Raw genomic sequence first — 16,363 nt, 5'->3', positions numbered from 1 at the left:
CTGTAGAAAAATAAAATTAAATTTGGGAATTATCTTGTCTTACATACAATTTATACAAAAAAATCCTAGATTATCTTTTATGAATTTTGTACTTAACAAAAAATATATTGCTTAGAAACAATAAAATGCACATTTGAACACGAAAGGGTAACTGAGAAAGAGACAGCCCATTAAGTGGCTAGAAATTTCTAATGTATTTCATTTTAGACACACAACATCAGTGAGCTAATGGAACTCTGGAGATAAAAAATAAAGGAGTGGAAATGTTTAACACAGAGATAAGAATGCTAAAACTCCATTCGGTATGGAAATGGGTCCTGATTTGAGAAAATGCCATCTAAAACATTTTGAAAATGAAATAAAACAAGGAATGGTTATTTGCACTATTCACTTCATTCGCCTCCCCTCCCTCATCCCGAGCCCCGGATCTGTCAAACTGACTTCCTTGCGGTTTCTGAACAAGTCATCTCTCCGGCTGTCAGGGAAGGACTCCCCAGCTCCGGCGCTCCCCACCAGCCCTTTAGAAGCAGGTGTCTCTCCAAGTGGCTGCTACACACACTTCTCAGCTGCTACAGTGATCATTGCCTCATCCCCGGACTCCACCCCCACCCCCACGAGCCCCTGGAGGGCAGAGCCCAGGCGCCCAAAGTCAGGGAGGTAAGAAAGACAGAGACGATAAATACTTAATAAATAATACGGTCAGACCCTCACCCATTCCCACCGCCAGGGAAGGCGTGTGTAAACAAGGAAAGGAGGTTGCTTTGTCTTGGCGCTGAACTGCCATTTCCAGAACATTGGTTGACAGTGATTAGTCAAACTTGCGATGATTGCATACCCAGGTGAGCAGAGTACAACCCACACCTGAGCAGCGGCCCCGAACCCAGCAATGTTGGTGTCTTTTGGTTGTTGCGGTATAACACAGGTGCAGCTCTGCCTTCATTTCAACCTTATTAAAGGGCAACCTGATTTGCAACCTTATTTGCAGGTGGAAGAGCCAACATTAAAACACTGAATATCTGCTTTTTAATGGCCACTGGGGAAGACACTGTGGTGCATTTTACATTTAGCGCAATTTTTTCATATTAATAGGTATTTTATCATAGGATAAATTTTTTAAAGAAATACACTAGGGCATATATAACAGCAGTAAACCTGGCAGAATGCTTTCTCAAATTTCCCAAATACCAGTCTTCGAAAAAGTCATTGTTAGTTCACCCAATCTGAGTAACTAATTTATCTACAGTAACATAGAGAATAATACAATTCTTGATAAAATTATTTCACATAAAAGAAGGGATCAGTAAAGAGAAACTATGTTTACAAGTGAGCATTTGAGCTTATTACTATAGGGCTATCGAAGAATTAACTTCAGGGTGAACAGACATAAATAACAAGCCTGTAAAAGACATTTCTGTAACTAGAGAATCATTAATTAATCTAGGAATTTTGCATCTTTAAAAAAAATAAAGGAATTTAATTCCTAACCATGCACCTTTCATTCTAGCCCCTGACACGACACCATACAGTCTTCTTGTGGAATCTCTGCTCCCATAAAGCAGAAAGTCATCCTTTACCTATTTTTTCATTGCCACTGGAAGAAGCGGAGGCTCAGAGACACAAATGACCTGAGGCTACTCGGCCCTCACCTGGGGAAGCAAAGCTTCGAACCCAGTTCCTCTACATAAAAGTTGCTGCTTCCCGTTTTACCCTAGTCCTTATCAATCTCACCCTCATACAGAACCCCATGTCCACCCAAAAACAATTAACGCCTAAACAGACACAGCCCCTATTTTTCATTATTGCTTTCACGCATGCCTATTTAAAATCTGCTTGGGGTGATGACTTCTAGTCAGCTTTTGAAACCAGGAATTCTTTTTCTTACCACCCAAGTACCTTGGCCACTGCCTTGCACATACATTGTAAACAAATCCTCATGGTATGCTGAATCAATTAAGACTTTTGTAATTAAAATAAACAATGCAGCAGTCCGCCAACACCCTTCCAGCTTTTTTAATGCTTGGTTGTACTTCAACGGTTAACCACTAGGTGACACTACAACATCGTTCAAACCCTTGAACAGGCCTGTGTGTTGCGTAAATCCTATAGCTTCTGCCTCCAGGGTCCTCCCTTATTACAGAGGGAAAAACTGTTGGAAATCAGAAAGGGTTATAAAAATAAGTAACAAGGTGTTACTCGAAAGGTAGACAGTCCAAGGACACTGGCCGAGTATTTTCTTGTGCTTTAAGTTCACAGTCCTTGCTAAGGAGGGGAATAAACTGGTCACTTTGGTCGGGAGTAACGCCGACTCAGGATTTTCAGCTGTGTTCTCAACAGGCAGCAGGTGCAGCGGAGGGAACCCGCCCTGAGAACCAGTAGACAGAGCTGCGCTGCTGGACAAGAAGGTCCGCCTTGACCCAGGTCATTGAAGAACCAGGCTTTCCCATTTTCAAAACCGGTGTACTGTCAGACAAACGCCGCACAACTACCTGGGGACTGAACCAGCCAGGGTTCGAGCCCCTGGCGGGCTGCCTGAGGAGGAGACTCAGCCGACTCCCCCTCCTTCCTCCCTCCCTGCCCTGGCCCTCTCCAGCTTCTCTCGCACCTGGGTCTTCTGTGCCGATTCCCTTTCAAAGTCGGGGGTCCCCTCTGTAGCTCCACAGAGCTGTGCTGGCCTCTGCTCATGTCTCATCTTCTCTTGGGGAGCCTTGTCCATTTGCACGGGGTCAGTCACACCCAACACTGAAGAGTCCTACCACTTCTCTCCCTAGTGAACCCCACTAGGGCATATCTCCCATATATCCCACTCTGCAAGCTCTTAAGATTCAAACAGGACTTGTGGACTCATGATCTTCCCCATGCCCCTCTGCTGGGCTGCACACCACTGCTCAGCTGCTCATCCCTCACCCGGGGGTCCTGTGCACCTCTGACCACCTACCTCCACCGTCCTATGCGGAGTCGCCACCCCGTTCTATCAGTTCTGCCTCCCAAGTGTTCCCTACACCCCTCCGCCGCCCCACCCGCACACTGCCCCCTGCTAAGGCACCATGACCTCCCACCCGGGCAACTACGGCAGCCTCCTAAGAGGGCTTCCCTAATACTGCCCTCCCCTTGGTACTCTCAAACAGCAGCCAGAAGGATCCTCTTAGAACATAAAGTTAAGGCTCTTAAGAGGAGGTGCTTTCCTGGATTATCCAGGTGGATGCTAAATGCCATTACATGTGTCCTTGAAAGGGACCCTGAGGAACATTTGACAACAAACACCCTGAGGAGAAGGTGGCGTGAGATGGAGGCAGACGGCAGAGATGTGGCCACAAGCCAAGGAAAGCCAGCAGCTACCAGCAGCTGCAAGAGGCAGGGAACTGGTTCTCTCCTTTGCCTCTGGAGGGGGTGTGGTGGACTTCTGGCTTCTAGAACTTGCGAGAAAATTAATTCCTGTTGTTTTAAGCCACCGAGTATATGGTGATTTGTTACAGCAGCCCTGGGCACCAACACGGCATGCTTCCTGCACTCTGTAGCTGGGTGACCTCGGATTCCACCAGGCCTCCCTCCACCCTGCACCCCACCCCACACACAGGCTCCTGTGCAAAACCAAGTTAGGGCACCAAATTATCCACCAGGGAGAGAGCAAGGATCTGCATCTGTCCTTTTCCCTGATGCACACTGAGCACCTAGAATAATGCCTGGCACTACTCAGGCACCCAGAAATAATGGCTGGAAGGTGCATTGCTGTCTCTCCAGGGGACTCCAAGCAGCGGAGACTTTGTTCTCTATCACCGAGGCCACGTGGCCTCATCTGATGCCTGGCACATGGAAAATACTCATTCCTCTTTGCTGAGTGAATGAATACTTACTTGCTGAAGGGATTGCAGACTGTAAGACAGAAGAGTGAAAACATTACCACCTCAAAGACATAACTGTTTCCCTATGGATTAATTGGTGACTTATTGAAAATGGTATTTGAAAGAAGAAATATACTTTTCTTTCCTAAAACCTTTGTAAATTTTAACTATTTCAGTTAGATGGCACCCTTACTCCAGAGAGGTGTGCTTAGTGTCACAAATATGGTTCCCATTTTCCTATATGGAATACATCCTACTTCGGGATGCACCTGTATTTCTAGCTCTGATTTTTCACCAACAAAGCTGCCTCCACATTGATAATGACCTTGATCCGCTCGAGGTCAGCATAGTCCCACATCTGCTGAGCTCTGCGTCCTTCTGGCTTCAGTTCACACTGGGTCGCAGAGCTCAGCAGTCGGCGTTGCTATGGAATTGAACTGGCTCTGCTGTAAATCGCTGGCAATTTAATGAGGTGACTGACCAGTGCCGAAACGCCAAAAGCTATCTTCAGACCCGACTGCAGCTAGGAGTCCCAGGTAAGGTTTTATACCCATGGCCTGTTTAGAAAATAATGTGTTCTACACAGAGCAGCAAATGTAAGTTTGCTTTCTTGCCTTCTTTCTCAAGCACAAACGCTAGATTTAAAAAGAGAGATTTGTCAGCACACAGAAAGCATTTTAGTTAGAGTTATTCTTGCATCCAGATATTAGCTCCTATTGATACTTCCACCACTATGATTATTAATAGGACATAAAGTATAAAATGATAGTTGTGCATCCTCTCTCTGCCTCTAAGCCTCCCACACCCTGTTCAGAAACACTGCCTCAAATGCCTACCTAAGAAGCACGACACCTGAAGATTGATTCTTTTAACTTCTGCAAGTTTTTCATTCTTCAAAAATCCTGGCAGGGGGAACACTTCAACAAGCTAAGCCAACGTTGTAAACTGGCAGCTGGTGGGCTGAATCTACCAGGAAATGTTTGTCATTTGTTGTTTTAAAAGTCTGAAACCTGATGCCTTACATGAAAAATACACTGTCCAACCCCCCACTGTCCCCAAGGCCAAGGTCTCATCCCCTCTCTCAGGTCACCTGCTGCCCCTGATGGCACCTGAGGCTGTTACGTCAGGCAGGGCTCACGGGTCAGAATTCTCCAACAGAGACAGGAGCTAGGGAGTCAATTCTTGGCTGAGAAATACAAAGCACGAAAAAGAAAACAGAAGCAAAAAACGAAGGGGCTGGTGACAGACCAAATTCACCAACTTCTCGGTCATAAGTGGAATGTTCCTCCACAAACATATAACATAATTGATTTATATGAACTTTTCGACATTAAAATAATTGCTCTGAACCAGTGATCAGTCTACAGTTACTGAGTATGCCAAAATGCAGCTGTGTGAGTGATAGAGCTCTAGAACTTTGTGTGCTAATAATTTAATGATATGAAAAATGCTAAGTAACATGTCCCAAGTAAATTCCACTTTATCATGGAATGTAAGGCTCTTAGGAGTGGTAAGGGACAAGGGAATGAGATTGCAAGAAAAATACTTGTACATTTTCTAGTGAATTAAGATTCCTAATGGAAAGACTGATTTGCTATGTGTGATTTTTACATAGTTTTCAAAGCAAAAATAATAATAGTCACAAGAGAGGTCTTGAGTTTTAAAGCCATTTGACTTCCTTGTATAAAAACACCAAATTATAAAGTTCTGTTAATTTAACAGCTGCCAGATTCCCTTGCATGGAAAACAATATGGATATATTTTATTCTGGAAAAAAATGATAGAAGCTATCTTTATTTGCATACTAGTTATAAGGCAGAACTTCTAAGAAATCCCATCTTAATCTATAAAGACACATAACTCCCTGTAGAGAGAGAGAACCATCAAAAACATGAAGAGTCCTCCCTTGAAACTGATAAAGAATAACTTAAAATCCTGCCTGATGCCATTTCATTCACATCCTTAAAGAGGAACTATAATGAGGTTTGGGGAAATGTTAGGGCATAGTCACAAAATAGTGTGGGAACCAATGAAACAGCAGTCATACGTGAAAAGCCATGCCCCATATCACAGAACCAAAGGCGTGAGGGCTGGGACGGACAGGACCAACCCTCCAGTACAAACCCTTATTTCTGAACCCACAGGGGTAAGCTCGAATCTCCTACCCTCAGACCAGAGCTCTTTCCAGGATGCTACTGAATCCCTAGGAGATCCAAGCTCAGCAGCCATCATGTGTTTCTGCTGCTCAAAGTACTTATTTCCAGCCCTGCCTGAAATTCACAAGGGAATTTGAATAGGTGAGATTACTCATGTACTCACAGGTTTAAAATGCTGTGTGGGGTGGAGGGGAGACTGGGAGGAGAGATTCCCTGCTAATTCTGTCCCCTGCTTCTCTTGGGTATGGCAGGTGTCCCCACATGCATGCTGCATGCTGACCTGGCCACCAGCTCAGACTCCCAAACCCTGTCCAGGCTGGAGTATTGACTTATGTGTATTAACATCACATCGACTATGATCATCTTAAAGTACAGGAAATTGACCAGTTCTCAAGAAACAAAACTAGGCAGCTTGTATTTCTAGAGCATCCATTGTGAGCCAGGAGCCGGCATAAACATTTTACATGTGTCTGAACGACCACCTTGAAGAAGCATGTGCTCACAATCTAATCAAGAGGGTCAGGCACATCCGCACTCAGGCCCAAACAGTGCTACAGGCCAGGGCGTGAAAAGCACAGGGAAATGGAAGCCAGTCCCCACTGGGGAGCATGAGCACCGGCCGGGAGGGGCAGGGGGCACTGTGATGGTGGCATCTCCGCTGCGTTCCTTAGGGAGGGCAGGAAAGATGAGTCAGGGGCAGAGGGAAGGCATTCCAGGGAAGGGGAGGGAGTGGGAATACTCTGATCACAGTCAGGGAGAGTGAGCAGCTTAAGCCCTGCAGGTGGGCGGGGTCAAGGAGAAGAGACAGTGATTACTGAGGGGCAAACAAGTGTAAGCTGGCGTGGGCCTCCAGGGTGCACGGATGAGGCTGAAATGCATCCTATCAGCCCTGAAGGAGCTCACCTTGGTTCCCTGCCTCAGATCCATCCCAGCTCCACTGCAAAGTCTAGTTTCAGTCCCCAGTCAAAACCCTCACCTCAGTCACTCCACTTATCAGGCCCACGCAGCTCCCCCTAGCCACCCAGCAATTGCTCCAGACACAGCAGTTTTGATTTGGGACAGAGGCAAATTACTCATTCGGGCATTAACTCCTACAAAAGAAATGACTTCCTTCTTAGGAATGCCTGACTACGGTGCTAATGGGCTGTGCCTCCTCAGACAGATCCTCAGCTCTCTGGAATCTGATACGTTCCTATGTTTACAGTCCACCTTGAGCAGCCACTGCAGTTCAAGAGATGGTGTGCGAGCCGGCTGCTGCTGAGGACCGGGGACGGCCTGCCTTCCAAATCCCAGCTATGCACCTGCCACACTCCCAGATTCCCAGCTGGAAAACGTCACCAGCGACTTGCTGCCCCTTCCACGGGACCCATCCTTCTGAGGAAGGGCAGAGGTTGAGCGGTGTTCTCGCACAGCTGTCCCTGACCACCCAGAGACAGGGACCCAGACAGCAGAGTGCAGCCGTCCCTGTGTGGCCCCAGGACCTACAGCCCTGAAGACTGTGCTGCGGGTGCAATGGGGTGCCCTGTCCTCCGCAATTGCTCACAGTTGTTGAACAGCCCCAGGAGACAGAGAAAGAACAGATGGTGTGAACACAAGGAGACCAAAGCTCCAGTGGATACAGGTGCTGCCCAAGTTCACAAAGTTACGGCTACAGCCTCATGTTTGAACCTTCGTGTCATCACCTCCTCGTGGTCAACAGGTAAATGCTGGGATGGAAGCCGGACACCGGGTGTGGTTCCTGCCTCCTCCACATCCTAGCAAGTTATTGAAACTCTTGGAAATTCAGGCTCCTTGCACAGACAGCTGGAAACAATGGCATGTTGGCCTCACAGAGCTGTTGCAGGATTAGAGACTGAGAAGCCTTGGCACTCTTGGCATCAGGGATGGTCCGCGTTTGGTGGGGGACTGTCCTGAGCACTGTGGGATGCTGAGCAGCCATCCTGGCCTGTGACCCACGGGACACCAGTAGCCCACTCCTCACCCAGTTGTGTCAACCAAGAACTGCCTCTACATATGGCCCAATGCCCTCTCAGGCTTATTCCCCCAGAGGACCACGCCAAGCTGGCTTTATCAAAGCAGCTGTTCCTTTGTGTTCTGTTGAGACGCTGTTCCCTTCCTGCCACAAAGCTGATCAATCCTTTTCTTGGTTCTCAAGCTCAAAGGGTCTTAAAAATTTTGAGGCACTCATGTCTTCTCTTTTTCATTTATACAATCTTGGTATGTTTATATAAGTAACCTCACACAAAAGCCAAGTGTTTTATTTTTTCCCTGAATAATGTGTACGTACACATGGGAAAAGCTAAAGCACTGTTAAGATAGCTAGTTTTTAGCGTCCTTGCTTTTTAAGAATTTTACTGGGATGTAATTGACATATAACATTATAGTAATTTCAGGTGTACAGCATAGTGACTGGATCTATGCATATTTGGAAAATCACCATCACTGTAAGTCTGGTTAACACTCATCACCACACATAGTTGCCCTTTTTTTTTTCTTGTGATAAGCACTTATAAGATCTACTCTCCTAGCATCTTTCAAACACAGAGCACAGCATTACTAACTGTAGTCACCATGCTGTGCATTCCCCCTAAGGATTTATTTATTTTATAGTTGGAAGCTTGGACTTTTGTTTATAAATTGTATGATGAAAGAGGCTTGAGAAAGCTCAAGATAAATTCTGATCACCAAAATTATTGAAATATTGAAGAAACAAAGCAGTTAAGCAAAAGGAAATTTGCCATAACTTAAGCTCAATAAGGCAGCTGCTTACAGGAAAAAGAACTTGACAAAGGAAGCCCTTATGTAATACACACCTATGATGTGAAGAAAAAGTAGAGCTGTGGGGGAAATATTTGGTCCCTTCTCCCAGGAAGGTGACTCTTCCGGCCCTTACAGACTGCTCTTCCCTGAACTATTCTTTCTGAGCATCATTCACAGTCAGTGGGAATGATCTGGACACATTTAAACAGAATCATTGTTCTGACTCAAAAATTGTCCAAAGTTTCTAAAACATACTCCTTGCTTATAAAATTGTGGCAGTATTTTAAATCAAAAGAATTTTTGATCTAATATTCCAGAACAAAGGAGTCCGTGGGCTGCCAACTGCTGCTGTTAGAATATAAGGGAGAGGGGCACAAATGTCCAAGAGACCCAATCTACAGCAACCAAGAGATGCACCGCAGGAGAGAGAATCTAGGTCGTCATCAAAAGCACCGTGCTGGGTGGACTTGAGCAAGACATGAAACCACTCTGAGCTTTGGTCTTGGGCACTGCAAAGTTGGTACAAGAAGACAAGGAGGGTTTTTGTGAAGCGTCAGTGGGCTAAAGCATTTCTGAGCACACAGAACAGAGACTGGCACATAAGAAGCATTCAATAAATGCAGAAATTGCTCTGGTTAAAGAACACTTTTCACAAGATTTCAGTAGGTGTTGTCCAAAAAAAAGAGACTCACAGTCAAATGTCTGGAAACACTATTTTAAACAAAGTCAACAGGCTTAAAAAAAAACTTCCGGCAGTGCTTCTCAGAGTCTTTAAAATGCTGATACCCTGTGTGAACCATTTGACACCAGGACGCTTTGGCATAAGGCAATTCCTAAGACTAGCATGGGTAAAACAATGAGTGAATCTTTATCTTCCCAGTCTTCTAAGCCTGATACATAGTCTCAGATAATTGGGACTGCTTATCAGAATGCACAGAACTTTGAGTGTAAAAGATGTTCAACACTGCTGACTACCGGAACACACTAAGAATCTGGGACATAATGTTGAGTATTCACAATGGCACAAAATACATTATGGTGTCTGTGCTGCATTTTTTACAATTTTTATTGTGGCAAGAATACTTAATGAGATCTACCCCCTCGCAACCAATTTTTAAGTGAACTATATGCTTATACATTGTACAGGTAGAATGTTACGGCAGATCTCTACAGCTTAGTCATCTTGCATAACTGAAACTTTATATCCTTTGATGAGGAGATTAGATTTCCCCCTCCAACTATCCATGTTGATTTTTACTTCACTTACCTGAGACCCTTTTTCAGGAAAGCACTGGCAGAATGAGCAAGCTCTTCCTCCACAAGGACCAGTCAACTTCTTTCCACTCTGGAAAGTGAAGCCTCTGATTTAGTACACGGGAATTCATCATCGCCAGCTGATTCATGACATATGCACCATAGCAAAAGCGCTCTTGATCTGCCTGACTCACAACAATCCCACAGCACACATTTACCTTTGAATCTGTGAAAGGAAAAGACTGATACTGACATATAAAAAGGCAGAAAACCTTACACTGTGGCTTGATAATAAAGAGGGTGGGTGATTATGTGAGCGAGAATAAAAGTTTATGTGAGCTAGGATAAACATTTTTTTTTAAAAGCCCCCTTCTAAAGCTACTTTGCTTTTAGCCAGAATCTTCTACAATTTCTCTCTCCTGGCAAGACTTCATTTACTAAGTTGTGAACAATCCTACAAGTGTAAACTACATAGCTGGGAAAATCGTAAGTGCACAGTGGTGTCTACACTACAAGTCTGGCCGCTTTTCAGAAACCTCTTGGTTTACCTCCATGCTCACTGAGTCTGTCCTGGGTCAATGCTCTAGTCACACCCTTGGGCTTTCCATTAAAATTGTTCTTCTTACAATTTGCTTATATGCCAATACACAAATGTGTCTTTGAACCGGAAATTTCCTGATCTTGAATAATTTGGGCCCTTTCCCCAATTTCAACCAACTTTTCTTCAACACTCTCTTAAGAGAGTAATTCCATGCTCATGTACTTTCTTAACTTCAAGGCTTCCTCCAAACACACAACACACCCAGGTGCCCTTTGGAAAGAATCCACCCCTTGTTCTCCAAACCCTCATTATCTATTTCCAGAGCCATCAGTCACTTCAACACAAAAGTATAATCCCAGAGTAGCTGCTTCCATAAGGAGGTGCCTTAATAACAGCCACCAGGACGCACCTGCAAATGGAAACACCCAAGCTTTCATTCACAGCCTGGGGCCGCAGGCTGGAAGCGGTGGCAAAAGCAGCTCAAGGGGCCTGGAGGTGAGAGTGGGGATAGAAATGCCAGAAAGGCATCACGGACAGACTGTCTCGATCATGATGGGCCTGGTGCAGTTCTCACCACAGCATTCATGTATTAACTGCACATTTCCATAATGGCTCTTTGTAAACTCAAAGCCATAGGCTTAAACCTTTAGATCAAAGTACAATGGGGAAATATAAAATGGTTGAACTAATATTTATAGGTTTGAGGGAGGATATATATACATACATATATACTTATGTACATAAGTATGTGTGTGACTACACATGAACATATATGTATATATATGAATATGCACACGTGTGTATGAATATGTATGTGTATATGAATATATGAATATGAACATGTATTTTTCTTTTCATTTACACAATTCAGACCTCTTCTTTTCTGGAGTAATATGCTGAGACACAATCCAAAAGAAAATATCTTTAGATTAAGCATTAATTTGAAAAGACATCATTATAAGTAAAACTCGTATTAGTCCTTCAAAGTATATAAGAACTTGAAACTTGTCAAGAATTAAGTTAAAAAATGTATCTGAAGTTTCAGAAATACATGCCTCTAGAGTTTTGAGTAACATTGTTATCTATGAATGCAGAAACATTAAGTTCAAAACCCTGATAAGGTTAAAAACATTAAAAGCTCAGGGCCAGGTTGGCCAGCATGAAGCACTTAGAGTAAGTAGTCTGAACACTTAGGTTCATTTAAGGTCGGGATTCATTACTATGTATTCAGAGAAATCAAAACAACTACAGAAAAAAGGTCAGTTGATTAGATGGCTTGATAACAAAGGCAAGTTTGTTATTTTAGTGTGTGTGTGTGTGTGTGTGTGTGTGTGTTTGCTTAATTATGCTAAGCATCACTGAAATGTTTGTAACAAAATTACATTTCAGGAAATAATCAGTTTAAAATACATCAGCAGATTCTAATAAAGAAACAGGAATAGTCACATAAGCTTTGTCTGGTACTAATAAAAGAAAAAAGCAAGAGATGATTTCAATTTCCACAAAGTTCTTCCACATTAAACATATCCCAATAAACATCGTTTTAAAAGAGCAAATCATTTATAGAGGAAGAAACTGCACCTCAAAAACAGATGATATAAACCCATTTAAAAAAGATAAAGAAAATGTCACAGACAAGTCAATATTCAAAGTATAAACCATAATGCTGGGAATACACTGACATTCTCAAAAACCAATGTTATTTTTCTTCAAGGAAAAATATACACATATACACAGACATACACTTTTCTGGTGCTTTTGGTCTTGTTTTATTTTTACCCAAATGGTATATTTCTTTGTACCTTGCTGTTTTTACCAAATTCAATGTCTTTAAAATAATTCTGAATTAATATATATGGTTAGCCATCTGCTGAAGTGCTATAACTTGTTTAATCAGCCCTTATTGAGAGACATTTAGTGATTTCTCTTCCACCCTGAAGCGCATCTTCCTGTGCATTTTTCTTTATGCACAAGTCAGTATAAATATGTATGAGGGCCCAAAAAGGGAAATTCCTGCATTAACAGGCATATGCATTCAAAATCCTAATGGGTAATGCCATTGCCTTCCATAGATATTGCATCAATTTGTATCTACCTTTAAATCCCAGCTACAGTAAAGCCACTTGCTGTGAGACCTCTAAGACTCTGCATACCACAAGCTCGTAGGAAGGTCTACGCTAGGACAATCAGGACAATCTTTGGTTCAGGAATTATATTCACTCATATGGAACATAAGTGAAATATAGGACTGCAGACGTTTATAATAGAAAATGAAGGAAATAATACAAAGTAAATTTTGAAAAATCAGGTAAGAGAAATAGAAAAAAAATCCACACACTGGTATTTCAGAATGTTTCTATTCCTTATTTCAGGTGATGCGCTCAAATGTGTGTGAACTAAGTTGGACAAGTCTCATCATTTTTACTTCACTCAGGAGACAACCAAGCCTTGTGCAGGAAAAGGGACGAGTCACTGGCAGGGCGAGAACCAAGGGCCTCTTGATGTTTTCTCTCTCTGGTAGGAAAAGGAGAATGGAAGACGACTTTCTGTTTTGATTTGCTTTGAAAACACTTATGATAACATGAATCACAGAAACTGGACTGGGTGCATCCACGCTGGAGAGGATGAGCAGGTGGATATGCTAGAGTGATTCAAACCAGTCCAGCTGTCTCACAACCAGTCTTAGTTACAGGCAGCCCAGAGTGTGATTTCCCAGAAATGTCCGAAGTTGGGTTTAATAACTTCTATTCTTTAGTGAGCAAGCAGAAGAAAGAGATCTTATTACAAAATGTTCTAGGTTTATCTTTCTCTGGAGTTAAAATGCTCACATTTAATCTTACACTTCTTGATTTAATCTTGAAATGACCAAGCTGTTTCCTGTCCCCTCTGAAAAAAATTTTAAGAAACAGTTATTTTGTAAAATAAAGAAATCTCCAGTACTTAGGTGATATGGTAAGCAGTCTTGACTGTAAAATATAAATGAAACTTTTGAGTTCACCTAGGCCAATGCTTCATTTTACAGATGAAAACTGAGCCCCAGAAGTGACCTGTTTACAAGTCTAACAAAAAAAATGCATGTAATCAGAGATAATTAATGTACTCACCACATATGCATGGTGTGCAGAAAAGAGAATAAGCATAAGTGACCTACAAAAAAAAAAAACCAAAAATACAGATTAATGTTTTCATTATTATGCAAAATAAACTAAAAAGAAAAAGAACAAAGGAATTAATTCCAGACAGCTTCTTTGTATTTCCAACAGGCTGCTGTCACCAGCTGATTGTCATCACTGACAAGATAAATGGTGCCCTCTCTCTGTCTTCATTCTCTCTCCTCTTTGTAATCAGTCAATAAGTATTCACACCCCTCCATGGGGTCCCCATTGTGCTGGGTACCCTGGGGACACTGAAGGTGAGTCCTGGATGGATAAACAAGGGAAGAGAGGGGACTCTTGGAATGAAAACTGGAGGAGAGAGCGAAGGAGGCAGCTCCGTTCGGTGCAAAGATCCAGAATTCCAAAGACCATGGTATCCTGGATGCCATTAAGTGGAACTGACTGGAAGGAGGGAGTGGGCAAGAAAACTGTACTGGTTTGGGGAGTGGTTTGGAAGGAAACTTATATGAAATAGGGAAGACTTAGGTAGGTCAGGATCTTACAAGTGAGGCAGAAATCCAAGTGGGGTAACATGATTATTATAAACAGATTTTAACAGAGAAAAAATGCAACCAAAAAAGACCACCACTATGGACTTAATATCTGTGTTCCCCCAAAGACCGATATGCTGAAATCCTAACCCCCAGCATGACTGTTTTAGGAGGTGGAGCCTTTGGGAGCTTATTAAGTCAAGAGGGTGGAGCCCTCGTGCAAGGGATTAGTGCCCTTATAAAGGGACCCCACAGAAGTCCCTCATTCTCTTCCACAATTCAGGGATACATCAAGCAGTGGGCACTCTGCACCCCAGAAGGGGGTCCTCACCAGACCGACCAAACTGATACCCTGATCTTGGGCTCGCAGACTCCAGAACTGTGAGAACAGAATTCCTGTTGTTGATAAGCACCCCCTCTGCGGGGTCTGTCACAGCAGCCCGGTCTCAGACAACCACTCACATAAGTGAGACAACCACTCACCACCTTGGGCTTATGTTAGTCAAGGGTCTTCCATAACCATGACCTCCTTTGCTCCTTAACACAGCTTTGAGGGAGCTGGGGCTTCAGGCCACATCATCCCCATGGACGGGACGAGAACCCAGGCTCTTGTTTCTCTGCCAGTCTTGTCCTTTGTTCTACGTAGAGTTTTCTCCTCTCAAAACCTCACACCCTACGTGAGCCTTCTTTCTCCACCCTCTGCTCCTTTCTCTGGTGCTGAAATGCTGACGAACATTGTGGAAACCTACAGCCATGCATGCCTTCACGCGATGCCCCAACTAGGAGATGGGTGACTAGGGTGGGTGTAGCCACACTGACTGGCCCCACACTGGAGCCTCCCTTCTCCAGATCCTATTGAAATCCATGACGATTCTAATCAAGGCCAAGCTGGCATTTCATTGATGCAACTAAGTAAATTAAAAGACTACAAAGGTGAGCAAGGTGTTTGTTAAACACTAGGTAAAAACTGTTTCACCTCAAGGTAAAGGATTTACAACTACTATTTGTTACTTGGGTCCTTATCAATCGGACATTGTTAAACAAGGGCATATAAATAAGGATAAGCTATCTTAGGGCAGTTTGGGCCTCCTTAGTCTCATCAAAACTTCAGTCAGGGTTATTTTCTCCCCATTTTACACATAGGCAAACTGAATCAGAAACATTGGATAATGTCCTCAAAATGCTGCCGGCAGAGCTGCACAGAATGGCCGGCTCACATCAGCTCTGTTCCTTAACCCTGCCCTCTGCCTGCTCCTCCTGCTGTTGTAAATATTTAAAAATAAGACAATTCTTTTTTTCCTGTAAAGAACCATTCAAAATTAAGATTACTTTGCTCCTGGTCTCCTTGCACGGCCCATGGAGTCTCTGCTGCCGCATCTCTCTGACCTCGGCTGCCATTACTGTGTCTCCTTCTCAGACCGTCACCCTCCTGCCGCCCTCTCTTACTTCTAAGGACCCTTGTGATTATTCAGGGCCCACCCAGATAGTCCAGGATGATCTCGCCAAAGTCAGCTGATTGGCAACCTCAATTCCCCCTTGCCACGTAACAGAACATATTCACAGGTTTTGGACATGGACATCTTTAGGGGTAGTTGGCCTGTCTACCATACTTGTGAAGGGTGCTGTCCTAAGTCTCCTCGTCATAGGGACCCCGCTGCCCTGGACATGCAGGAAGCTTTTTGTTCTTCGAACCTAGTGAGTAGGACAGTGAGAATCTGCAGCCTCTAGATGAGCATCTTCCCACTGGGTGATGATGTGGGTGCAAATTGGGGAGAATAGAGAGGATTGGGCTTTAGTAATAAAATAATCACAAAATGGCAGGCATAATCTATAAAGGCTGCAACCATGTGACTTTTGGACACATGAAGCATTCAGACAATTTACACCATAGAACCAACATTTAGGAGGAATTACAAAGTAAAATCAAGTGATGGGCCTGAGGACACTCACCATGGACCTGTGGCCAAGGGCTTCATGCACTGGAAAGAGCACCTCATTAGCGCCATGCACACCACTACTTCACAGATAAGTCTTGATACTTAAAAAAAATTCTGTCAGTTTTCTCTTCTCTCCCAGAAGACTCTTGCTTGTCTACATCTGGGGTTTTAAAGTCTGTGTATGTTAAACATAAATACATCTCTTAAAACACAGTATGCAGTACAGCACT

The 16,363-nt window shown here is 43.6% G+C and overlaps 1 protein-coding gene across 1 annotated transcript in view; it reads right to left on the bottom strand.

The window, feature by feature from the left end:
- COL4A4 (collagen type IV alpha 4 chain) overlaps positions 1-16,363 on the bottom strand; it is a 112,641-nt gene that overhangs the window by 81,611 nt on the left and 14,667 nt on the right. The window contains exons 2-4 of the mRNA XM_073217775.1: positions 16,147-16,308; positions 13,655-13,697; positions 10,023-10,100 (exon numbers count right to left, since the gene is read on the bottom strand). Of these exons, the coding sequence (XP_073073876.1) occupies positions 10,023-10,100; positions 13,655-13,697; positions 16,147-16,202 (177 nt within the window). The 5' untranslated portion in view covers positions 16,203-16,308. The remainder of the gene's footprint in view (positions 1-10,022; positions 10,101-13,654; positions 13,698-16,146; positions 16,309-16,363) is intronic.

The sequence above is a fragment of the Manis javanica genome, chromosome 12, assembly GCF_040802235.1.
Source record: "Manis javanica isolate MJ-LG chromosome 12, MJ_LKY, whole genome shotgun sequence".
Classification (NCBI taxonomy): domain Eukaryota; kingdom Metazoa; phylum Chordata; class Mammalia; order Pholidota; family Manidae; genus Manis; species Manis javanica.
The sequence above is the reverse complement of the archived record's forward strand: the minus strand, read 5'-3'. Positions and strand labels throughout refer to the sequence as shown.